A 27,576-nucleotide genomic window follows, 5' to 3' on the forward strand; every position below is an offset into this window, starting at 1 on the left:
AGTTTCATCATGGTTAAATTGTGTTTTCTCCTTTATGTGTTAGGAATATGAGTTGTGAGTAAATTATTTTGAGAGTTTTTGTTTTGGTTTTGTTTTTATCATTACATTAGACCAAAGTAAAAATCAGTTTTTTATATTTTTTTTTGAATTTGTGGTGGTGTGCCTTGCTTTTGTGGAACATAACATGGTTATACTATATTGACAGTATTTTTTTCAAATGCTTATTGCATGTTGAAAACGTTTTTTGTAAAAACATTTTTCTTATTTTTCATTAAAATCCTGATGTCATTTACATTTCTGTGTCATTAGAAATATGTATTATTTTCTTTCTTCCATGGTTAACAAAAATGAATGTTTTGCTGGTTGTTTAAACTTTTCTGTTAAACTTTTACTTTACAAAAATGGATGCTGCATACCTGTCAAGCTCCAAAAATCCACAAGCTTTAGAAGACTTGGAATATTACAATATTTTATTTCTTTTTATTTAATTTTTTGGTATTTAAAAGAGCAGCTCAGACATTATTAAAAAAAAAAATCACATTTTGGGTACCACAGAATAAAGAAAGTAATAAGGTTAATAATAACGTTTTAAATTAAAAGGATAGTTCAACCAAAAATTTATATTCTGTCATCATTTACTCACCCTCAAGTTGTTCCAAACATGTACTACTGAATTTCTACTGAACACAAAAAAATTTTTTTTGAAGAATATGGGAATCAAACAGTTGATGGGCCCCATTGACTTCCATAGTATTTTTGTTTCCAAACTTTGGAAATCAATGGTGAACTATCACTATTCGTTTTTGGGTGAACTATCCCTTTAAGGGTGAATCCGTTTTGACAGCTGTCCTCGCTTGTTGTTGTAAAATCTATGCTTTATAGCAATGCAGATATTCAATTCTATTTGCTGAGGAAAAATAGCACAGCTTAAAAAAATAGAGAAAGAATTAACCAAAAACAAAACTTTTATAAACACCATATAAATAAATAAAAAATTCAGCGGTAATTATTTTTTTGAATGCTGAGTTTTATATCAGTATTTTGCCATATCTGGATCATGCACTATTAACTATCCAATCTTTTGTTATTCACAGAGTTTTGAACCACATTTACATTTTGTACCACATTAGTTGCTTCTCTCCATTAAAGTTGCTATTCCAGATATTTTTGTATTGTCTTCATTGAATTATGCATTATTATTATTATTGCATCATTTGTCTGTTACGTCAGTAACATGTAATACTTTGGCATTTACTACAGATTTAACTCTATAATAAAAGAAGATCTATAAGCAGTGTCAGCGTCGGGTGCAAATAAATATGAGAAACAGATCTAATCACAGCAGTAAGATTTATTAATAACAAAACTCAAAACAAAACACACACAAAACAGAACAGAATAACCAAACCTGACGAGAACAGGACAATGAACTGAAAGAAACATAATTTAAATACAAACAAACCAGTCAATGAAATGAATGGCAGATGTACATGATCATTAAATCAATGAGAAACCATAGAAACGAACTGAAAACTAGGAAAGGGAACTAAAGCACGTTACAAACCCACCCGAAACAAACACAGATTACCCGTAAAAAGCAGAAGGGTTTTCATTAGTGACGCATGATGTAATATAGTATTGTAAAGGTTTATGAAATCAGCCAAAATTATGTTCCTGACAAAACACATTTTTTGTGACATTTGTCCAAGACGTACTGATCTTAAAAAGATAATAATTGTGTGGCATGGTAACTTCTTGCACATTTTCTCTGTTCCTTTCCTTTTACAGTACATTAAGGTTTTACAGTCTAACTTGTTTTGTTCTCTGCCTTTTATCTATCAATTCAATTTTCCCCTAATTTTCCCTAACATTCATTCTGACCTTTTCCATTTTCCCATATTTGCTGCATTACCCTTTTTCACAAAACTAAAATTGCTTTTTGGCAAAACACTCAATGAAATGTACTTTTATTGAAGAAATGCATTGATCTTTGCTGAGCAAAGTAACAATCAATGTCCTCTAGCTTTGCATGGAATTATTCTCTTTGAATTATTAAATTATGTTATTAAATTATATTATTCACAAATAAATATAAGGCATGTTTTATGATGCATGTGAATAACACTTTTTGCCAAGAAACTTGTCTTAAACTTTTTATCTGATTGATTGATATATATACATAATGTATAAATATATAGATAATTAGTCAGCAAAAAACTGTAACCTGTAAAGGGTGGTCATCCGCTTCTACAAGAACTCATTGTTCAGCAGAAACTGAATGTTTAAGATGTTGAAAAGTTTTAAATGCACAGAAAGGTCAGTAAGGATGGGCTTGTTGAATCATCTATTAACTGTCCTTTATGTCCTGGCACAGGATCCTGACTGGGTCTCCAACAACGCATTCATCAACAGGTGGGTGCAGAACTAAATGAGCAGCGTCTATCCCAGCTTCACAGTCACTCCAGGACAAAAGCGCAGAAAGAATCATAGCTCAAATAGTGAATGCTCAGTAGTTATCAGCTCTTCCTGTTAGGATGCGATATGCTCTTTGGCCTTGCTGATCCGTCATGTATATTTGTAGCATGCAATAGTGTGGTGACATGGTTTCAATTCCCCATGGGCCGAAAGAAAGAGACAACACCAAGATCTTGAACAGTGACCATTATATATGTGAAGGTTGATTATTATACATTTTCTCAGACAGTATATGATATCTTTCATAATTGTAAAAAAAAAACCATACTTTTAAATGTCTCTAGGCCAACTGTACCAACCCAGGATAGTGATTTTAACTTGATATAACCTCATGCTTGTTTAAGCTTCAGATGTAGAGTTTATTTTGCCATGCCTGTTCCTGTATTAAATCCCTCATCGTCTCCCCAGCAGGTACAGCAACAGTGCCATGCGATCCTGGTCGTTCTCTCAAGCGGTAAGAACCACATCTGTACATGCTTTTCTTTTTACTGCAACCTTACCAGTTTGCCAGAATCTGTTTAGTTTGCACATAGAAAGCTGAAAATCTGTGCAGACAAGTGAATTATTTTAACGTCATATGTGGGAATATCTGAACACTACAGTTTTCAAAATATTTGTATCTGGGTTTATATTAAACATGTCCAAACTCACTCAGGCTAATAAACTCATGCAGTCATGGTATTCCAAAATCCATGCACAATGCATGTTTATCCAAACCGTTCTCTAATCCGCATGCAAAACACAGTGTAGGACAGCCAATTTCAGTTACATTCAACCATATTTTATCTTGAACCTACAAAGTGAACTTAAATTTTTCTGAACTCTGACAGATATTCATCTGTTGTACATTCACACTTAAAAATAAAGGTTTCAAAATGGGGGGATTTTACAGTGTTTTCATCATTTGGTTCCCCAAAGAACCTTTCAGTGAACATTTCCAATCTCTTTCCACTACAAAGAATATTTTGTGCAATGGAAAAGTTCTGTGGATGTTACTCTGCCTTCTGTGCAGAGTGATCCTCAACTGAGTGCCTAGTTTTCATAAACCATGAAGAGCATGGTCAAATATACTTCTGTTTCTATATGCTTGCCAATGTTAATATAACAAGCATATGCTATGTTATCATATTTCATGAAGTGATCTCAGATGGTGAACTGCACCGCACCGCAACATGGAAAGATATTTAACCGATTAACCTCAAGAGTTTGGTTCATTTGGATGATGTGAATGCTGTGCGAGTGCGAACCGTCAAACCGGACCCGAGTCCGCCTAACAGGGAGGTCTGGGGTATGATATATGTGAACTCAGATACGGTTTTCTGCTGATGTGAACGCAATCATACTAAATCACAGAAGTGAACCACTATTGATGAAGTATGATATGTTTGTGTGTGTTCTCAATGTCTTTCCTGACAAGCCTGACGCACTGCAAGTTGAGAGAATGTATAGCCTAACTTATTTCTGCTTGGCTTTTTAAGAAATGGACTCTTGTGTTCTTTAGAAAATTTGCAGTACATTCTAATGTAAATAGATACAAGTGCAACCAATCATCTGCTGGGTGAAAGTGATTTCCCCAAGTAGCCTACAACATGTTCCTGGATCAACATCTTTGTTGATCCTGGAACAACATTCCAATCAACCAATCAGATTTAAGGGAAGTTTACAGTTTATGTCAAGTTTAGGCTTACAACCAGGGTAATCCCTCTGATTTTAGGGGTAAGTTATGGGTAGGGTTAGGTTTAGGGGTAGGGATATGGTTAGGACTAAATTTTCGGACAGGAATGTTGTTCCAGGATTAACAAAATATGTTGATCCAGGAACATGTCTTACTTGGCAATATCCATTTTGGCACCTTCTCATTGTCACGGAACACACACAGGAGAGAGAGATCCAAATGCAATGATATTTATTGGGTAATCCTTACTCACGATCAGTCCAGGCAGGGGTCAAATACCATGTAAGCAATCCAAAAGACAAGAACATACACAGACCAGGAAACACAAAATGAATTCCGAAGTGTGGGGACATTAAACAAGGACACCGTAACAAACACTAACACAGACAGGGCATATATACACACAGAACTAACAAGGTGACGGGAAACAGCTGAGTGCAATAATCAGATAAGTGACAGAACAGAATGCTGGGAATTGTAGTCTAATGTGAAAGACACCATGAGAACGAGGACCTCTAGTGATAAACCAGGGAAACACAACCAGACAATGTGACACTCATTGCCTTCATAGCGTTGATCTCGGAGAACTGCCATAATTGCTATAGTACCTTTTGTGTGAATGAAAACACATCCCGGGATTGATAACAGGACCGATCCCGAGCACGCCCTGTGTGAAACAGAACACGCCCTGTGTGAACAAAAGGCAGGACTAATGGCATAAGGGGTTGAGGGGCATAAGGGGCTGAGATTGTTTGGCAGCTTAGTGGAACACGCGATACACTAGTTTATGATCGAATCAGGAAAGAAATGCACAAGCGCAAACTTAAGATGCTGCTGAGACATTACACATCACATTCTGATGTCAAATGTCACTGGCAGTGTGAATGAACCAATATAATATAATGTGAACAGAGACCAGTGGGGGAAAGGGAGCAGCCAAACTCTGTTAAGGACTAGGTTTTTCTAGTTGTCAAAATATCAAATGTATTTTGAGTGTGAATGTGTGTATATTTCTCCAAAGTAACTTAAATTGGGCATATAAAGTTAAACAAGACTTTTTTTTACAATGACTTATGGTAATGCTGGTGCCAGCCTCCTATTGAATACTCAGTGAGAAACACTGTTGTAGAAGCAGCACTTGCTTTGAGTGTGTGAGTGAGTGAGTGAGTGAGTGAGTGAGTGAGTGAGTGAGAGAGAGAGAGAGAGAGAGAGAGAGAGAGAGAGAGAGAGAGAGAGAGAGAGAGAGAGAGAGAGAGAGAGAGAGAGAGAGAGAGAGAGAGAGAGAGAGAGAGAGAGAGAGAGCAGAAGAATGGACCCTCTGTGTCGGGCAGCGACATGGCTTTCCCTCAGGGGGATATTTATTTAAGTGGTGTGACAATCATCTGAACAGAACATTGTGAGAAATTATCCTCTGAGTTAATCCCATGAAGTCATAGACAGCAGAGATATGGTTTCTCAATCACGTGGACACCATTTCAGCTGAGACATAAATGTTAATAATTACAAAAACACTGAAAAATGGGATTTGTGGGAGAAAAAAGTTTGGTTGTAGACGACCAAATTTCACCAATATCTTTCAAAGCACAGACAGTATCATAATATTATTGGTAATATTGTGTCCCTGGTACATTCAAATAATCTGAACCTCTGCAGTTTGTGGACTTGGTGAACCTCTTGTGGTTAGTTCTGGTAACTGAACTCTTCAATTCAGCAAAACAAGCTGATGTTGGATGTGAAAATATTTTATTTGCTTTATTAAAGTGTATATTCTATGATTATTAAAGTCTATAGCCATTTTACTCTGTGCCATATTAGCATAAAAAAATGTTGTTATCAATATCACTACACACTATAACATAACGTAAGCACTAGACAAGGGACTAAGGAAAACTTGGGGCTTAAATATACTAGGCTAATCAACAGAACTAGAGACAGGTGCATAACATAATCAGTAACCATAGAAACAAACATCAGAAACACAGGCAGACAGGAACAGGGGTCCATTCTTCGTACCTTGCTTATTAAATCTGAGATGATTTGACAGATGCCAGATCTTAATCGTGATAACTGTTCTCTGGGCTGATTTGGTTCTTCAAGCAAATTTGTGGATTTGATTCAAATATCTGGAATAAATTGTCAGAGATTACTGCGCATTCTTGTGTTGATTGGAAAGGGTATATTGATATATTGATACTCGAAGCCGATCTCTATTCCGGACTTTGCCTAAAGCCTTTGTGAAAAGGGCATCATACTACCCCTTTAACAAAAACATTGAACTGTGTTCTCAAGACAAGAGACATTGTCAAAAATGTTTTATATGGTTTAATTTTATACTTTTTTATAACATGCATAATCATACATAACAAGGATTTTTTAGCCATGCGTGTTATACTATTAATAGTATTCAAGTTACATTTATTTAAATGTGTTATTGCTGGATATATATCTAATTCACTGAACCCTTTCCACACTGTTTCGACCTTTTTTAGCAACATAATCAACCTTTCTCTTTTTTTTTTTTCTTTTTTTTATATAGTTTGGCCAATTTCTCTTTTCTGATTGGTTAATTTGCTTCTTCTTATTTATTATTTTTATTGTTACTTGTTATAGTTTGGCCAATTTCTCTTTTCTGACTGGTTCATTTGCCTCTTATTATTTATTATTTTTATCTTCTTATTATTTATTTCCTCTGTTGGAAAGATGTGGATTTTTGTTCTTGGAGCCAGTAGGAATGCAAAGACTTCACTTCTGAAAACCCTGGAAATAAACAGTCACTGTTTATGTGTTTGCCATTTGTTCAGTTTGCTTAAGTTTTGCCAATTAAGGAAAAACAGTTGTTGAACATTCAGTTTGAAATTGTAAAATGGTATTGGCTTGGTAGTGGCTTTGCATTTGAGAGAGTAAATGTTGAAATTGTCTATATTTTTTTTGTGTGTGGGCAAGATGAATGAAGGAGGGAACTTGTTGATGATTAATGGTCTGTTAAGTTGGATTTAAAAGAGTTTCTGTTGTTGAAGTTGTGGGGTTACGATTGTGCTGAGGAGTGAAGCTTGAGCTTAGGTCGAGGACAGGTAGATGAAGATCATGATAGGCATTGCTTTTTTCAATGACAATTACTGCACTTATATCAACACAGTAAACAAAGTCTGTGTTCTCGCATTTTTGCAATGTGTTCTTGGTTGTTACATAATGTGATACATTATTTGCACATGTCATACTAATGTGCACTCATGTGAACAATCTAAATAATTGCATAGTTGTTTTGTGTTTTTGATAAATCTGAAAGGCTTTATTATTTTTCTACAGATGTTTTGGTTCATTCATGAATATTATAATCAGTGGTCACTGAAAACCATTCACCAGTAACAGTTTAACATATAAATACATAATCAGCTTTCATGGGATTGTGTTTACTGCCCTTATTTGTGTGTAGAATAAGAAGTGGAGGATGTTTTGAAATGTGTCTTGCGCAAGCAGAAGTTCTTTTTTTCTCTAAAATGATCCGGCTGTGTGCTCGACCTCTTTATATTAATCGTGGTGGGAGGACAGTTACATGTCATTTCAGAGTGTGAAAGCGGACGGTCAGACACTCCACCTGGTCTAGTCTGGTGAACAGGTAAAACAGATCATGTATTAATATATTATATACTGTAAGCAGTATTATTGTCGACTGCAGGCTCGAGAGCTTAAAATGTCTCTTCTAAATGATCTCATCTAAACTTCTAAATAATTACTTAGATTTTTTTAGAAACAGACAAATAGACAGCAGATTTTGACACTTGAATAGTGTCACTTATAAGACCCACTATTGGAGCCTATATTCTTGTTTATTATGGTTACACTATATGCAAATTGAATAAGTAAATTTTATGCGTGTTCTGTTGCATGCAGCAAACCTTCATTTTTGTATAATTATCAGGTGTGAAACATGTCTCTAAAACCTAATGATATATTTGAATGTGAAGATTCAAGTTGTCTGCTATTCTGTTATACCTTAAAGAGGAACTTGTGAAGTTTGAGGAAATTGAGCAATAGGTTTCACTTAGCTTGCATCTTTTTACCCCCTCGGTTCTACTCTTTTTCATGGCTTCTTTATTGTGAATACAGTTTTTGAGGTTGATAAAGCAAAGATAATTTGTTTATTAATAAAGAATATATATAAAGGTTGTGACATTCTGTAACAGTTTTTCATGTCAGTTTTTTAAAATAATGTTAGCTCTTTTAGTGGCCATATATAGATGTAGCTTTCCTAACGGATGTGCACAATTTTTATTACATAACAGATAAGTATTGTCATTTTCATAGTGTCAATGCTTTTCTATATCAGCTCAGAACATTTTAATCACAATTAATTAAGCCCTGTGACAATGCTACACAATTTAGTTCCCACGTCAGTCTAGACTCCATACACCTGTGACCATGTTTGGCTGGATTGCCCTCGAGTGCCTCGAGAGGGCGCTTCTCCCCTGTACTTCGTTCCCTTGGACTGTTCACGCACACACTCTGGACTAATTTCTCACATCTGTTGCCACTGATCACCCTCTCACCTGCATCTAGTTTTCACTCACAGCTCCACACACATTTATACCTCACGCTCACTATTACACTTGGTGAAGTCTTGTTTTGCCACGCTGCATGTTTTCCTCGTGTTTCCTTGTTTCTTGTCAGTGTTTTGTTATCTGTTAAAATAAAGCTCTGCGAATGGATCCGACTGCCTCTACTCTTTCACGACAGAAGACTTCACCAAACCAGGATCCAGCAGACTTCCGGAGTCTTGCTTCCGAGGTTCGTTCCCGGGCATCTGTGTTGGTCACACACCAACAACAGCTCGTCAAGTTGACGATTCTCACGGAGGAACTAGTGAGGTCTGTTCATACCCTCACTCAACAGAGCGCGGCCGCTAATGAAGCGCAAGCCCCAGCTACACCTGCGCCTGTCACATCAAGCGTGAGTTCGGCTTCAAGCAAACCAAAATTACCCTTCCCTGTGAAGTTTGATGGCTCACCTGTGGCATGTGAGGGATTTCTTCGGCAGTGCATCTTGTATATGCATCGTCAGCCCCAGTTTTACACCTCGGATTACGACCGTGTTTCCTTCATCTGCTCACTGCTCACTGGAAGGGCTCTGGAGTGGGCAGGCGCGCTCTGGGAACCAGGTCGAATTTCGTTCCCCTCTTATGCCGTTTTTATCGCCCGATTCAGAGAGGCTTTTGAACTCCCCGCAGGAAAGGAGGATCCCGAGGAACTGCTCTGGTCCCTGCGCCGGGGAGGTTCGTATGCGGCGGATTTCTCTCTCTCATTCCGCACGCCACTAAGGACTCTTCTTGTTAAACTGTTTGATCCTCACTTGATAACCGTCAGAGGGGCTTTCAAGTATACCGTTCCTGCCAAACCCACTCATCGTGTTGGATCCCTCGAGTCCGGATTCCACACTGGTCCTGTTGAGTTGGCTAATCCAGAGACAGCGGAGGTTTCGCCAGTAAAACCGGAGTTTGAGCGCGTGCCAGCCGACTCGAGTGAGTCGATTGAACCGAGTGAGCCGATTGAACCGAGTGAGCCGATTGAACCGAGTGAGCCGATTGAACCGAGTGAGCCGATTGAACCGAGTGAGCCGATTGAACCGAGTGAGCCGATTGAACCGAGTGAACCGATTGAACCGAGTGAGCCGATTGAACCGAGTGAGTCCAGTGCATCCTGTGAGTCCAGTGCATCCTGTGAGTCCAGTGCATCCTGTGAGTCCAGTGCATCCTGTGAGTCCAGTGCATCCTGTGAGTCCAGTGCATCCTGTGAGTCCAGAGCATCCTGTGAGTCCAGAGCATCCTGTGAGTCCAGAGCATCCTGTGAGTCCAGAGCATCCTGTGAGTCCAGAGCATCCTGTGAGTCCAGAGCATCCTGTGAGTCCAGAGCATCCTGTGAGTCCAGAGCATCCTGTGAGTCCAGAGCATCCTGTGAGTCCAGAGCATCCTGTGAGTCCAGAGCATCCTGTGAGTCCAGAGCATCCTGTGAGTCCAGAGCATCCTGTGAGTCCAGAGCATCCTGTGAGTCCAGAGCATCCTGTGAGTCCAGAGCATCCTGTGAGTCCAGAGCATCCTGTGAGTCCAGAGCATCCTGTGAGTCCAGAGCATCCTGTGAGTCCAGAGCATCCTGTGAGTCCAGAGCATCCTGTGAGTCCAGAGCATCCTGTGAGTCCAGAGCATCCTGTGAGTCCAGAGCATCCTGTGAGTCCAGAGCATCCTGTGAGTCCAGAGCATCCTGTGAGTCCAGAGCATCCTGTGAGTCCAGAGCATCCTGTGAGTCCAGAGCATCCTGTGAGTCCAGAGCATCCTGTGAGTCCAGAGCATCCTGTGAGTCCAGAGCATCCTGTGAGTCCAGAGCATCCTGTGAGTCCAGAGCATCCTGTGAGTCAAGTGCACCCTGTAATGAGTCAAGCCCAGTGAAGCGCCGTCGCAGAAGGAGAAGGAGGACTCGTTGGGCTCGCCAGGCTCCGGAGGGCGTTCCCAGACGCCTCGCCCTGCCGGCCCCGCCTCTGCGCCTCGCCCTGCCGGCCCCGCCTCTGCGCCTCGCCCTGCCGGCCCCGCCTCTGCGCCTCGCCCTGCCGGCCCCGCCTCTGCGCCTCGCCCTGGCGGTCCCGCCTCTGCGCCTCGCCCTGCCGGCCCCGCCTCTGCGCCTCGCCCTGCCGGCCCCGCCTCTGCGCCTCGCCCTGCCGGTCCCGCCTCTCAAGCTTCGGGAGCCTTTTGATTTCCCCAAGTATTTTTTGGGGGGGGGCAGGAGGTACCCTGTGAGGGCCATGGAGGCGGCGCCTACATGGACGCCGTCACGTCCTGCTCCGCCCTGGCCGCCGTCACATCCTGCTCCGCCCTGGCCGCCATCACATCCTGCTCCGCCCTGGTCACCCACGCTCCATGGCCCAGGCCCGCCTTGCCTGTGTCCTGGTCCCGTTCCCCTGCACGGGCCTGGCCCTCCGTCCCTCCCCCAGGATAGTCTTCGCTCTGCCCCCCGCCTGGATTTTATTTGGAGCGTCTGGTAGCCGCTCCTTAAAGGGGGGGTTATGTGACCATGTTTGGCTGGATTGCCCTCGAGTGCCTCGAGAGGGCGCTTCTCCCCTGTACTTCGTTCCCTTGGACTGTTCACGCACACACTCTGGACTAATTTCTCACATCTGTTGCCACTGATCACCCTCTCACCTGCATCTAGTTTTCACTCACAGCTCCACACACATTTATACCTCACGCTCACTATTACACTTGGTGAAGTCTTGTTTTGCCACGCTGCATGTTTTCCTCGTGTTTCCTTGTTTCTTGTCAGTGTTTTGTTATCTGTTAAAATAAAGCTCTGCGAATGGATCCGACTGCCTCTACTCTTTCACGACAACACCATAATGGCAAAGTTTTTGTTAAGTTGCATTTTTTATTATAAAGAAAGACATCACATTAAATATACCACTAAAAATATGAAAACAGAAAATATCACATTGACATAAGTATCCGGACACTTTGCTATAGAATTCATCTCAGGTGCATTACATTTCTCTAAAACATCTTCTAGGTGTTTCTAAACTTTGACTGGAGTTCATATGTGGCAAATCCAACAATATCTGGATAGACACACACCTGTGGTCTAAAAACTGAAAATACATCAAAGTAAAAACTAAACCATGTGGTCAACGAAACTGCTTGCAGAGCTCAGAGACAGGATTGTGTCGAGACATCTGGGGAAAGATACAAAGAATTCTGCTGCATTAAAGGTTCTTAAGAGCACCGTGGCCCTCATAATTCTTAAATGGAAGAAATTTGGAACAACAAAGATTCTTCCTAAAGCTGGCCGTCTGGCCAAACTGAGCAAACCGGGAAGAAGGGCCTTGGTAAGAGAAACTTGCAGAAAGACAATCATCACTGCAACAGTCCACGGATCTTGGCCTCTCCTCGATGAAGAGGAATGATATAGCCCACTCGCAATTTGCAGGACTCTCAGGCCTTGTCCACAGTAATATGTTTTCATTTGAAAACACATCTTTTTCTCTCCGTTTTGGCCTTCCATCCACACTTGAGATGGCGTTTTTGTCCTGAGAAAACTGAGTTTTTGAAAAAGCGTTCCCAAGTGGATCAATTTGAAAATGCCGTTGTAATGTGAACTGTGAAAACGGAGGTTTTTGAAAACAATGACAATGACGCGTGATGAGTCATGCGGTGCATATTGAATATGTATGTTTATACTAATATCGTGCCTGTTATGTGCTATTCACTTTCACACTGTTGCCAATGATGTTACATTGTGCACTCATATATACTTCATATTGCAGTCCTGCAAAGATGACTGAGAATTTACTCACAATTGACCCTTCGCAGGGAGCTTGATTGAGAGGTGATCTGACCAATCATACTTCGCCATCCACCATTCTGTCTGACAAAGCAGTCAGGATAGTTAGTAGATTAACATGGGAGGATTTGAACTTGAGAAGCGGAGTGTACTGACGCCTTTCCGCGGTTAAAATAACATTCCTCCTTATGTTCATTCATGTTTATTTGATGCTATAAATTAACTAGAAGGAAGAGATGATCGGTTCACGAGCAGCTTTAACTGATGACTACAGTGATCTGTCAGACACAGTAAAGAGCCACAAAACGGTATTTATTGTTTCAATTTCTTTTTAAAAAAGGACCAAATTTGAAAGGTGAGACTTTGTTTAATATGTTTAATATCAAAAGTAACCAAAAAGTAACTGGTCTGTCCTGTCTGCCAGCACGTTGTCAGTCTCCTCTCTGCTCCGCGATGTATTTATCACTGCGTGAGAACATGGTGTGTTGAGAGAGCGGGCGTAGCTTGTCGGACATAGCAACAGTAACTAAGGGGGGCGGGTCTTTGCTGTCCTGCGGCAAAACATGAGAGCAGTCGCGGTGGTGACTGAGTGCGACCTTGACACATCAGTGAATTGTGAGATATTTTGCAAATAAAATGCTCCTGCCAGAAGAATGGCATGAGAACTTTATTATGTTTGTTCCGTCTGTATAATCCAAGTAAGCGTTTATGAGGTTTTATGCATGCGCAGTAAAGTGAATTTAGTGATTTCCAACGTCACCATGATTTTGCCAAGACATATTACTTGATCAACATATTTTGTTGATCCTGGAACAACATTCCTGTCCAAAATGTTAGACCTAACCCTATCCCTACCCCTAAACCTAACACTACCCATAAATAACACTGATGTAGAAGCACATAACGCTGCGGTTGTAAGCCAAAACTTGAAATAAACTCTTAACTTGTCCCTCAAATCTGATTGGTTGATTGGAATGTTGTTCCAGGATCAACAAAGATGTTGATGCAGGAACATGTTGCACTTGGTGAAACCACGTTCACAGTTTTCTGACGTTTCAATGTGGATAAGAAACTTCTGGAAATGCTAGTGTGGGCGGAGAGTCTTTTAAAAGAAAACGGCATTTTCAAATGTGTACGGAATCCGGAATAATGTAGATGAGGCCTCAGACTGTGACAAAAAAGGTTCTCTGTCATGTCTAGGTAACTAGGCACTGCTCTTCACCTCCAAAATATCTGGACTGATCATGAGCAAATGAAAACCAGAGGCCGTATGTATAAAGCCACTCAATGTTTTGTCATAAGTCTGTCAAATTTCTAAGAATGATGTAATTTTACTCTTATTCCTAAGCTTATTACTAAGTGTGATTTATAATGGTTCCTAAGTGTGAAGACTAGGTCTCAGCTCCTAAATGATTTAAGAGTGCTGGTGAGGTATCCTAACCTAGTTAACCAGATGGCAGCAAAGAGGATGAGACACACACTTTCCAACAACCATTTAATGTATTGGAGTTATGTATATTATGTTATGTATATTAAGATATGATGACAGGGAGTTAATTAAACGATACTTGATCGTTAAGGTATTCTTTTTGTAACTGACCTTGTAAGAAATTGAATAACTCCTCCCCCTCTAAAAATCAATTCTCTGACTGTAGTAATGAAAAGTAATAATGGCATTTTTGGCAACTGGAAAAATGCAGCAGTGGACCGGTGGCGACTTGGGCCCATCAGTCCACAGTAAGCGGGGTCTTATAGCACTATTGTTCACTGGTTCTCTCTTGTTTTGCGTTTGTTCTTTGCACAATTTGGTATGTTTCAGTGTGTCTTCACAAATAAAACAATTGACTCAAAGCACAACTACGCAATATGTTTACAAAATCTTTAATACATTTGCATTTATAGTGAATTTTGATCTTTCATATGTTTCATAGGCTGCTCAACACTTTTGGCCACTACTATATGGCAGTTCATTGACTTCCCAACTGATCTACTAACCATGCGGCAAAAGCAAGCCACTTTTATGAGAATTGCAGTTGTTGGAGCCGCTGATGTTTCTCATGTTTGCATCATCACTCCAACTGTAAATGAGGAGACATATATCAATAGAAAATGATTCCGTAGAACTTTTTAATTTTGAATTTATTTGAATTGTTAAAGTAAATGTAAGTATTGAAATAAATGTTTCAGTGTCTTAATTGTGTGATTTTATTATAATTACATTAAATGATTGGTGTCGTGCTGCAGTGACCTCACCCTTGCGGGCTCACTATTTCCTGATTCAGAGGTTGAGGGCCATAGACATCATATAGATAGACGCCCTATCGACCGCTACTGCCTATTAGCGCGGTCGAGCCGTGGGGCCGCCATCTTAGACCGGTCACCCGCTCCACTCAGTGTAATCTGTATGGCAGGTGCAATGAGCTGTCAGCGCATTTAATTAATCATATCTCACTGAATACCGAACTGATTTTCACGCGGGGTTTTTTTCTGCAAATGTCATTCATGTAGCTATGATACAGGACACATGGTTCGGCATATTTTAATATTCATAGTAGGCTTAACAGTAATATAATATTCTGATATCAGATATAAAGTGACCAGACGTCCAAAATCAAAATATGTGATGTAGGATATAAGGTATTTTATAAATCACACACTATAAATATGATAAAGAAGCAGAAACAGATAGTTTCAGTAAAGTAAGATATTTTAATAAGTTGAAGAAACAATAATGATGTGACACACACACACACACACACACTTACTCTCTCTCTCACACTCACACACACTCGATTTGCGCATCGCCGTCATGTGTGTATTAAAGTTAACGTTACACAGGTAAGTTAAAGTTATTAACTTACATAGATTGCTTCCTGATATCACGTGCGCAAACACAAATAACCTATATTTATATATGCTTATACTACAGGGCCGTTGAATGCTTGTATCTGATTACCGAGAAGCTCTTGTAATTATTACTTTACCCAACCTCTCCATGTCGAGTGATGCAGTAAACATAGCCTAGCTAACGTTAGCTGGCTACGATTTCAGTACAGTAATATCAAAGATCCTTGCTCCTTCTCAATTATCTGGTAATATTCTATTCACAAAATACAACCAAAAGTACGGTAATGTTAAAAATTACATGTGAAAAGTAATCCCGGGCCCTATATTGCGATGGTCCGCCGATTAGAACAGGAAAATGCTCCACAGTGCTCTGGAATCTAACTGCTGCTAAGCAACGAAACTAGGAGTACGACCGGTTTAAGATGGCGGCCGTATTTCTCGGTGCCCAGCGGCCAATAGGGCATCTAGTCTCTATATAATATCTATGTTGAGGGCGGCCATTTTGGGTTGACATTATTGTAGTCCTTAGTTTGCAGCACTTAAGTGACACTTCAGTCAGCACTTAAGAATCAGTCTTAGACTTTTACTGAAAGTTGCTTTTAGCTTCTTTATAAAAGTCTCCTACTAGAAAAGTCCTAATTTTTACTAAGAATTTTTTTGACACTAGCTTAAAACTATTTTTAAGAGCATTTCTGAGAAGTTGTATACATACGGGCCCTGGTTCAGAGCGCTCAGGACTTCAGACTGGGCTGAAGGTTTACCTTCCAACAGCCAAGACAATGCAAGAGTGGTTTAGAGACAAACTTGAGAGGCTCAGCCAGAGCCTTGGATTTAAACTCAGTGAACATCTCTGAATATCTCCACCAACAGTCCCCATCCCATCTGACAGAGCTTGAGAAGATCTGCAGAGAAAATTATCTGAAAATCCCCAAATCCAGATGTGAAAAGCATCACAAATCTGGTGTGGATTTTTTTAAAGCATTTTTTTTGGATGCTATAGATATAGTATGAATACTTTCTGAATGCACTGTCGCACTAAATTGTAAAGTATGTGCAGTGTACAGTGTATTACCCAAAAAAGTACTGAGTAATATAAGGTAAATACTTGGACTAAAATGGGTAAAAGTTAGGTTTAGGGATCAGGTTCAGGGTTAATACCTAGTTATTAGCAGTTATTGTTATGACTTTAGTAAATACATAGTATCATGCCGAACAGGACTGTAAAATAAAGTGCTATCAAGGGCCCTGACTGAGACTGACACTAATGATCACCGAATGTGTCTGCTTTGGTCTCTTTCCAGGCCTCTTTCCCCATTTCTCTGGCTCCCCATATTGCGGCTGATGAGTACAATCCGGTAATTCTTGTGAACCTATTGTACATTCATATTTTTGTCTGCATTGTGATAGTATCAGAAATCATGATTACAAGACAGGGTGTGGTCATTATAATATTAACATATTTCATATGCATTTGTCTTCAGGTGTCTCTCAGACAGAAGTCAAAAAAGAAGAATTGTGGAGGTATGTGTTGCACTACACAAACAACTTGTCATTAAAATATTTTTTTTGTTTTTTTTCCTGTATCATCATTTCTGTTTTATTGTGGCATTTAAACATTTGTTCTAATAGGCAGTCTAAGAATGAGCAGAAGGAGAGTTTCAGTAAAAGATCTGGACCCAGTGGACTATCAGGGCTGGCTCTATAGGAAAAAAGAGGGGAAGGGATTTCTGGGAATTAAGTGGAAAAAGTATTGGTTTGTGCTAAAGAAAACCTCTCTCTTCTGGTACACAAATCAAGTGGTGAGTATCTGAATGCCATTTATGTGCCTACATCTTATCATGCTATTGTTTTTTTTTTCTAGTAATTGAATATTATTTATAAAGGTCAGCACAACATATTTTCTTAGATATTTTAGCAATATTTTGAAAATATGATTTAAATTTAATCTTTTTTTTCTTTGCCTTGATAATAATGAATATATATATATATTGCACAAAAAAAATTGTTTTGTGTTTTTTCCCAGGCTGAAAAAGCAGAAGGCTTCATAAATTTGACTGATTTTGTAATTGACATAGCAATGGAATGTAAGAAAAAATAGTAAGTGGCATTCTGTTAATTTTCTCTTTAATTGCTTAAATTATTTGTTTTCCAAATGAAAGGGCCTTCAGTTAGAATATAACATGGTTCTTTCCTCTACTGTTTTTTTTTTTTTCATGATGATTATAAAATATCTTTCAATTGAACAACCCTTCACACTTTTTTGTGTTTCTCACAGTGCGATCAAAGCTTGCCATCCCAAAGTCAGGATGTTTTACTTTGCAGCTGACAGCAATGAGGACATGAACTTGTAAGCCCATTGACACATCAGTTTTAAAAAAAACATATTCTTTTTAGTAACATCCATGGTTGTATTTACAGTAGTTACAGTAATGTTTTGTATAAACTACTAATATAGATAGTTAAGTCATGTCAAGTCATTAGGCCCGGATGGCACCCATAAGCATCCCTGGTACCCCATACTCCCTTACGCCCCCCACAAAACACCCTGGGGAACATGGTCGTAAGCCTTCTCCAAGTCCAAAAAACACATTTAGTGTCAATAAGCAAACTTCCATGCCCCCTCCAGGATCCTTGCCAGGATAAAATGCTGATCCACAGTTCCATGTTCAGGATTGAATCCGCATTGTTCCTCCTCCAGATCAGGTTTGAAGATTGAACGGATTCTCCTTTCTAGTATTCTGCGTGCAACCAGGCTTTCCCAGGTTGGCTGAGAAGTGGGAAAACACACCCTCCAGTCTCCTCTTTTTAATATGGGAACCACCACACCTGTCTTCCAATCTCCAGGTGCTATCCTGACCACATCCAGGGACTTTTCTTCAGTTTCTTCAGCATATTGAATCTCGGCGACCCTAGGCCCCTTGCCACTTCTGAACGTTTTAACTACCTCAGTGACTTCCAACAGAAAATGCGTGATGACTCTCCCAATTCCTCCAACCTTGCCTATTCTTTTGAGGTATTATCCTCAGGGTTCAGAAGTTCCTCAAAGGTTTCCTTCACCCTCCCGATTATATCACCAGGTGAGGTTAGCAAATTCCCTACCCGACTTACAACTGCCAGCATCAGACAATGCTTCCCTCAACTAAGCCATTTGCTACAAACTCTTTGAGGCCGAACAAAAGTCCTTCTGCATGGATTCTCATTGGGTTGCTCTCAGATTAACAACCTTTCAGCCAGTTTTGAACAGAACCCACTCAGACTCTGTGTCTCCAGCCTTCCTCGGGATGAAGGAATAACATAACGTAAACAGAACACAGTCAGAGTCTTTCCCGCATGTCCCCCATGGCGCAGAGTCAGGCAATTTTTTTCTCACCCTGGGTGACTCTATAATCCAAACTCTATCCAGGAGTTTGGCTCCAGCGCCCGAGCTGTATGTAGGTGAGGCCAACTATATCTAGCTGGAGCCACAGTATCCTGTGTGTGTGGGACCCTCTCAGCTTCTCCTTGCAGGTGGTGAGCCCAAAAGAAAAAGGCCCCACCTTATTATTTCGGTCTAAGCCTTACTGGACCAGAGCCTGGCCATCAGGTGCTCACCTGTGAGCTCCTCTCCCAGATCTGGCTCCAGGAGAGGGCCCTGGTGTCCTTCTACCGGTCATGGTCTTTCATTCTTTTATCAAATCACTTTCAAATCACATATCAATGTTTCTATAGGGGACATATTGAATCACTCTTTGTCAATAAGCTCTCTCACTTGGGACCAATTTGCCAAGGGAGACCCTACCAGGAGCTGAAGCTACTCTCATTCATTTAGCGTGTTTGGGTTTGCTGACATTGAGCTGGCTGACCTGTCTTTGTTTTTTGTTTACATGTGTGACATGTGGTTAAAGTTAAAGGAAGATGAATGAGGTTAAAACTGAAGGAAACTTGAATGAAAGTATAAAAATAATTGTGTTAAGCCCCTTTCACACAGAGATTCCGGAAAATACACGGATAAAGTGACCCGGGATTTGACCCGGGTTCGTTTGAAAATGGTTCATTCACACTGCCAGTGATTTGCCGGAATCAGAGAGCGCGTTTCACACACAACCCGGGTATGTCCCGGATAGACGCGTGACGTTATGATGTGACGTATAAGGTACGCGTCGAAAAGACGACGATCATTTTTTTTCGGATTCGGTCGTACACTAACGCATCACGTACCGTTCCACAAAGCTGGCGAACGATCTCAGCTTCGGCGCGGATTGCAAGGAGCTCTCGGGTCTCTGCTTCAGTCCAGTTTGCAGACATCTTTTCGTTCTTTCTTGTATCGATGACGAACACAAACTTTCTTCTAACAGAGTAACAGAGTCGCACGATAACTACGTCATTGCGAAGGCTCGTGCATCATCACTACGACACACCCCTTACGGCATTTGTCCTGGCTTTTGTTCACACAGCGCGCGTTCCGGGTCTGAACACGGCAATGTTACTAGGTCCCCAACCCGGCATCGATCCCGGCATTAAACCCGGGTCGTGTTTGCGTTCACACAGAAGGCGTTCCGGCAATTTGCCGGCAATTTGCCGGGTTCAAAGTGCTGTGTGAATGGGGCTTTAGACAGTTTTAATTAATCACTTGTATAAACATTCATTTTGACAGTCCTGTGTGTCATTGTTGGTAACTTGTTATGTTTTGTTATTTCAGATGGTTAAATAAACTTGGTCTGGCATCTATCCAGTATGATCCCACAGAGGGCCATACAGCTGGTAAGTGGCAAGTCTACTAGTGTTACAAGCATTCCTTAGAATGTTTTGGCATCTTTGTTTTTCTACTGCACAGAACGCTACAGTGAGGCCAGTGATCACGAGGAGTCCACTAACACACCTCCTCCACCCTACTCTGAGCACCACACCCACGCTGTAGAAATTGTGAATAGTCCATCAGCTGCTGCACACCAGGTAAGTTCACAGTTGCATAATATATGTGTCCTTGACCTCCTGCCAAAGATTAATACATTATCTACAAACTTCAAGTTTCACTGTTTTCACATTGTCTGCATTCACACAGCTGAAGAATATGGTTGACAGTAGTTTTAAGGTGTTAAATTAACACTGAATTTACACCTTGATTGGACTTGTTCAATAAATAACGCCATGTCACTTGTGTAATAAAATTTGCCATCTTTAATATTTACTTTAGTCACCATCACTGTGGTTAAAGGTATAATTCAATGATATGAGAATAGAAAAGGGGCATTATACAACAAAGCTATTATGATACAGAACAGGTGTGTTCAATCCTGCTCCGAGAAGGACACTATCCAGCAGATTTCAGCATGAACATACATCGCTAGACAGGTACTAAACATAATCTAGCTAACGTTTATTAATAATTTGTGGATTGAATGTTGCAGGTATATGTAACATCCAAAGTATCTATCATAATGTACTTTAAAAAACATTTTAAAAAATAATGTCAGTAATGCTGTTGTTCATAAATACCAGTTGAGATGTACAACAAGGATTTTGTCATGTCACCGGAAATAGTGATCAGTGTCCCAACGTGTGGTGAGCCAGGGTCCTTACCAGTTCCCAAATTCGTGTACATGACATACTGATTCACAAGCTAGGGAGCTGATTGAGACAAACATATGGCGCTTCTCATTTCTAATTTGTGCACCCTTGTTTCCTTACCTCGCATCTCAGCTACACCCCCCTTAGGGTGCTAGGAAGGATGCAAGGAAAGAAAATGAGGACAAATTGAAGGAAAGGTTATGGGTGCTTTTCATTTCTTATTTGTGCATCCTCATTTCCTTCCCTCGCTTCCTTTCCTCGTGTCTCAGGCAGGGCCGGATTAACCATTAGGGCAACTGGGCAATTGCCCAGGGGCCCAGGACATCTAAGGGGCCCTGGGCACCGTCAAATATTATGTCAAATATTATAATTAAAATGTCTCCACGATCTGCTTTTGAAGAAATATCGTAGGATCGTGCGTTCTATCAGTTTGTAGTTCTGGCGCCTCCGTCTCAACATACTGTACAGCGCGACGTATATTCACATGAAATGCAGAGGAACGGGACACTGTAGTTCATACAAATTAATTATTTGCATGTGCTTTAAAGCCTTGCCGGTTAAACATGTCATTCGCTGCTGATGCGCTGTTCTAACGAGTGCTTTTCTGAGCGCAATGACGTTAACTTACACCCGCCGACGCGCACATGCACTAAACGCCTGTCTAACAGCGCAGCGGCTGTTACTGGACTAAGTTATCTTTCGAGTCTTATTGCTCTAATACTGTCAAATACACTCAAGGTTTACATAAACAAAGTTGGTTATGTCTAAAGTGAAAGAACAGTAGAAAAAAAAAAGAAAAAAAATCTGCTTGTCAAATGCGTGTATATTAGACTCGTCGCGGGCAGGTCTTAAAGAGACAGTAGCCCTAATAGTAAACATGCTGCCGCTTGTCCTTAAAGGGATAGTTACCCAAAAATAAAAATGATGTCGTTATTTACTCACTCACTCTAATGTTGTTCCATACATGTATTAATTTCTTTCTTGTGCTGAACACAAAAGTCTGGCTAACCAACGCTATCTCGGTTGCTGGTCCCCATTGACCATAGTAGGAAAAAAACTATTATGGTCTCTGGGGTACATCAACTGTTTGGTTACCCACATTCTTCCAAATAACTTTTATTTTCAACAGAAGAGGGAGACTTATTTGGGTTTGAAGCGGCTTGAGAGAGTAAATGATGACAATTAAAAATTTATTCATTGTGCCCAGGGGCCTCTGAACTCTTAATCCGGCCCTGGTCTCAGGGTGCGAGGGAAGAATAGACCTGTATTTCCTACACCTGTATTCCTGACTCCTCGGGAAGCTTCCTTGCTCCTCATTCCTCACTTCCTCGTGGTCCAATTAGAGAATAGAGATGTACTTCAAGATGGCTGAGTTGAATCGGTTTCTGGGTCACAGTCTGGAAGACGTAGGAGTGAGGAAACGAGGAAGCATTAAGGCTGATTTATACTTCAGCGGCGGACCTACGCCGTAGCCTCTACACTGTAGGCTACGCGTTGGTTTTCATTTATACTTCTGCGTTGTTGTCCGCGTTCATGTGCAATTACACATGCAGAGGGAGGATGTTAAACCCCAGTGAAGGGTCAAGCAGACCAATCACAGAGCTTGCAGTCCGCATAGAATTGACGCGTTGTTACATTTTTGGAGAGGTCCATGTCAGGGTACGCCATAGCTACGGAGTAAGTTCGACGCAGAAGTATAAATTGGGCTTTAATTTGAGTATTGAGAAGCAACCACAGAGCTTAGCTATAGCCCTAATTAAACACACCTGAAATCCTTAGGATCTTTAGTGTCACCAAAATCTTCCAGGCAGGTGTGTTGGAGCTAAACTCTGCTGTAAAGTTGCCCTCCAGTAGCAGGACTGAACACCCTTGATATAAAAGAACTACGTTTCAAGACATTTGCACCATAGATATATTATAATAGAGAATTACATTGCCCCTCACTCTGAGGTATCTTTCCCATTTAGGAAAGCCTTCCTCCTCCATATTCCTCCCCTGTTCCTAGTGAAACCACTGGAACCCTATCCTCCCCCGTCAGTACGATGACCTCCCACAGCTCTGCCTCCTCTCTGGCTAAGCATAGACGGTCTTGGTTAGACCTTGTCTCACAGGCAACACCTACTGCTGGGGAAACCGTGATCTGCTCTGCTGTGGTCCATGCAATGAACCCCACAATAAAGGAAACCTCACAATGCAGTGAAATCACTGCTACGTCTCAAGGCCCCGTTGAATGCTCATCAAGACCCACAACACCTATGGCCATATCCACAGAGCCAGAGGAACCAGAACCGCCGCTGACCTCAAATGACACCAGACCTGAAAGTAAGCAAGTTGGGGAACAAATTAAACATCATAAACAGATTGGAAATGACATTGTTCAGCCAGTGACATGACTACTGATCAATTTGGAGGATATTAGAAATGTTTGTTATTATCTAAAAAAAAACCTTTCATGGAAGTCTGATAGCTTAGGTTTAAACATAACTCTTGCTATAAAAGTTATAATTGTTTTAATAGCTCTAGACGGACAGGAAGGAACTGATGATGAGATGGAAAGATTGTACTTGCATTTGAAAAGAGCAAGCCTGTCTCCAACGGGCGAGCGGAAACCATCATCAAAATGGGAATTACGAACCTCCTTTATAAAGCGTTGCAAAAACCAGATGCTCAATGAGAAGATACATCTCATCAGAACCCTCAACAGCACTCTAAAGGTTAGACGTTCAGATAAACCTTTTCTAACGTATGAAAAAGTTTCTTCCTCAAATCTTACAATTTTGTCTGTAAGTATTAAGGCCTATTTACATCAACTGTGAAATAAGTTAGGGGGGGAAATAGTACCAAGCGTGTGTACTAAGCATGGGGTCGCACATTATATTTTGTGATTTAATTACCTTGACCTGATCTGTACAGCAGTATTATCATCCATCTAACAATACATATTCCAAGACAACAAACTCCAACAAACACAGTTGTTGGATGAATGGGTTAAACCAGTACGAAGTAGGCCTACTTTCCAGAAGCAGCTAAAACTGATTTTAACATTGATACTATTATTAATAATTGAGCAACAATAATAATTGAGCACCAATTTAAGATATTAGAATGATTTCTGAAGGATCATGTGACACTGATACTGGAGTAATGATGCAGAAAATTCAGCTATGATCACAGGAATAAATTACATTTTAAAATAAATTAAAGTCCACCTGTGGTGAAAATCAAGCTTTTAATGCTGTTTATGTCTATATTGTGTAATATGCTTTAAGACAAGCTGAGCATTTTATCCTTTAAACTGCAGTGAACCAAGGAGAGTTAAGAAACTCTCCTACCGTCACAAACTGGTAACCAACCAACCAATGTGTGGAGTGGGGCTTTTCCTATCATTATTTTTAAGGATGTTGATTTTTAGAAGGTAGCCTACTTACAGGCTTTGTGTAACATTAGCAATACTGCAATTAGCAATTAGCTGTTTGATAACGTATTCAAGCCAAATGCTAATCATATTAACGTTATGTGTCGACTTTTATTAAAATTCTGAATGGATTATAGCCTATAAAGCACACAAAAACAGCTCCTTTTATAACAGGGGTGTCCAAACTAGGGCCACTGTCCTGCAGAGTTGGGCTCCAACTTGCCTCAACACACCAGCCTGGAAGTTCCTAGTATGCCTAGTAAGACCTTGATTAGCTGGGTCAGGTGTGTTTATTTGGGGTTGGAGCTGAACTCTGCTGGACAACGGCCCTCCAGGAGCAGGATTGGACACCCCTGCTTTATAATCACTACAAAGCTGTCACTCATCTTAGTTTGTGATCTTACAAAGTTCAGTTATAATCAATGAAGTTGTCGCACAATGAATCTCTTATTTACATCGTGTCTACACTTAATGTTAGGATTCGCGAGCATGCAGAACTCGGCACTGAACAAAAACTCCAGCGTTGGATTCTGACTAAATTAAACACCCCTGATTGGTCACTGTGTTCAACAAACATGTCTGTGATTGGTTACATTGCTCACTGTTGCAAAAACACATACTGTAAATAGAGACATTTGATGTTCTCCAGAGTGGAAACACAAATATACACTGGAGCGTTTACCAAATCTGTTTCGTCAATATGATATTGTTATAGTCTCAACTGAGGGTGCTCTTGCTTTCATTTGATGGTGCTTAGCCTCGACACCCCTGTAGAACAACGCCTGCCTGTATAATTCGCTCTGAATCAGTTTCTGGTTCAAACATATTTGGCTGAATGAAACCAATATTTCCACTTGCCGAGTGGATCAGGTAGTCCAAGTTGGTGTGATAGAGTGGAGGCGGGGACTAATTTGCATTTTCATATTCATATTCCGTGTATACTAAATGAAGTGAGGGTGTAGAGTTACATTCAAGCCATTGTAAGGCATGCAGAAATTATTTTCTCAGGAAAAAAACATTTAAATGTGTCATTTTGATTATCAAAGATCAGTTTTAAGGGATCAAAGTATTGACTACAGGGGACTACAGACTACATTTAAATTGTAATAATATTTCACAATATTACTGTATTTTTATTAAATAAAATGCAACTTTGGTCAGAATAAGAGACTTTAAAAAAATCGTCATTATTCCAGACTTTTAACCGGGAGTGAATATAAATGGAAAAATATGAGGTTATGCATATTACATAATACAAAATACAACATGATGTATCAGCTAATTACAAAAATATTATAAAAAGAAAACATTGAAATTTGTAATTAAGTCTGTAAAGTGTAGGGAAAGTTGTTCTTTAGACTAATTAATGCAGATTTAGTCCGAATGTAGTGTTCAAAATTCAGTGTTTGCATTTATTATGCACCATGATGTAATTGAGAAATATGTTTGAGCATGGGACAAATATAAGAGCACTGTTGCAGGAGTGTGTCTGCCTTTATGTTTATGTAGTGATTATTTGCACATATAGTGATTATATTCATGCATGTTTATTATGCACATATATTATTAGAGGACTCTAAAAAGGTATGCCTGTAGTAAAAAGGGATAATAAACTGCAACTATTTGTATACGTCGGTTTCAGGCTTGTGCTAAAAAAAGGTTGTATGCAAAAACAGCAGCTCCATCTTCAGGACCAGTAGAGATTATTGCTGGTTCTTTCATTTCTTTTCCAATTAAACTTGATCTGAATAGGTTTTAGGTTTTATTTAAAAATGTATGCTTGGTGTGAATAGGCCTTTAGAGTGAAAAAAGTTCAGCTGCACACACATATCTTTGCTGTTTACGGAGCCGTCTTATGTGTTCGTTTCTACAGTTTTTAATGATGGTAGAAAATTAATCAGATATCATTTGAAATTTGAGGTTACTGACACTTGGCAGAACTATGTCAATTCCAAAATCTACCAGCAGAGTTGGATGGATAAAGCATATTTTAGTCTTTTTTTAGTACATATTTTGTAAAAATGAAATTAATATTAATTTAATTTCACCAATGTTGTGTTCATCCAATTTGCTATTAGGCTAATAGACTGTGTTATATCATAAGTTATTTTTAACCAAAAAATTTTTTTTTGTTTTTTGATTTAGGCTAAAGAAGCAGATCTACTGACTTTGGAGCAGGTACTGGCTGACTCCGCTCTCACTGCAAGTAAATTCAGGGAGTGGAAAGAGACCAACACTCTTCTGCTGCAGGACCGAGGACCTTATCTTAAAGCACCCCCTACAGACTGAACCCCTGAACACCCCTAGTGCCTCAGCTGTGCCTCCCTCAACATAACCGTCTATACACACTGAAGAGTAAACACCAGAACACAAACACTGCACAAATTGAATACATTTTCATAACTAGATGTAAGATTTATAACCCTCTAGAGAATATTTGATCTAAGACTACCATTTCTTTCCTTTTTCTATTCATTTTTTACTGATGTCAAATCAGTCTGTTACAAATGTAAAGTTGTTGTAAAATCCTTGTTGTTTCTAAACCTTTTCCAAACCTGTGATGTCTCACTGATGTTAAGATACATTCTTTTAAATAATTTTAGATGTCATGGAAAACCAAACATGTTCAGTCAAAAAGTGATTTTTATTGCTGATATTTTTAGTCTGCGTTCAGTGCAAACAAGGAGTTAACCGGGTAGTAATTTAAAGTGCTGATCACGTGCAGTCTGTATAGTTTGTCTTTTTTTTCTAATTATTGTAAATACATCTGTTTAGATATATTTATTGAATAAAAATATGATGTCAAAGTTTTAGTAAGCAGCTTCATATTTCTATATTACAAATATCTGGGTGTGGTTCATAGCATAAATAATCTTATCAGGCATCCACATTATTGTGTTATTGTCACGACTGTTGAATAACCAAATCTCGTGTTTTTTTAAAGTAATTTAAAATATGTATTTCTGTAAATGAAAAGTTGTTTGGTAATCCACAGCTTATTCAGAACAAAGTGTGTACATTTTCACATTTTTGTTTTTTTGTGCTTTTCTCAATGCATATCGTTTCAAAGTAGCTTTACAGATAAATGTATGTTTCTATATTACAATTTAGAGTAATCTATCAATTCAATTCAAATTTATTTGTATAGTGCTTTTCACAATATCATTTCAAAGCAGCTTTACAGAAAATGCATGTGTCCACATTACAATTTAGAGTGATCTGTTATCAGAGGTGACTGTGTCCAAGTTATGTATTTCAGAAATGTACATATACAAATCACGCAGTTACAATATATTAATTTA

General features: G+C 39.7%; 1 protein-coding gene across 8 annotated transcripts in view; it reads left to right on the plus strand.

The window, feature by feature from the left end:
• LOC307009106 (connector enhancer of kinase suppressor of ras 3-like) overlaps positions 1-27,089 on the plus strand; it is an 80,864-nt gene extending 53,775 nt beyond the window's left edge. The window contains exons 14-25 of one of the 8 annotated variants that reach the window (XR_013799957.1): positions 2,375-2,412; positions 2,884-2,929; positions 16,614-16,667; positions 16,794-16,833; positions 16,942-17,111; positions 17,336-17,409; positions 17,588-17,659; positions 19,991-20,052; positions 20,126-21,128; positions 22,102-23,181; positions 23,377-23,573; positions 26,420-27,089. Coding sequence is in view for 4 of the 8 variants with exons in the window: in XM_079632553.1 (XP_079488679.1) it covers positions 2,375-2,412; positions 2,884-2,929; positions 16,614-16,667; positions 16,794-16,833; positions 16,942-17,111; positions 17,336-17,409; positions 17,588-17,659; positions 19,991-20,052; positions 20,126-20,244; positions 22,827-23,181; positions 23,377-23,573; positions 26,420-26,563 (1,371 nt within the window). In the remaining 4 variants the exon portion in view is untranslated. The remainder of the gene's footprint in view (positions 1-2,374; positions 2,413-2,883; positions 2,930-16,613; positions 16,668-16,793; positions 16,834-16,941; positions 17,112-17,335; positions 17,410-17,587; positions 17,660-19,990; positions 20,053-20,125; positions 21,129-22,101; positions 23,182-23,376; positions 23,574-26,419) is intronic. The other 7 variants (XR_013799958.1, XM_079632553.1, XM_079632554.1 and 4 more) reach the window with 7 other exon arrangements.
• Positions 27,090-27,576: the final 487 nt, after the last annotated feature.

This window comes from Phoxinus phoxinus (genome assembly GCF_949152265.1).
Source record: "Phoxinus phoxinus genome assembly, chromosome: 13".
Lineage (NCBI taxonomy): Eukaryota > Metazoa > Chordata > Actinopteri > Cypriniformes > Leuciscidae > Phoxinus > Phoxinus phoxinus.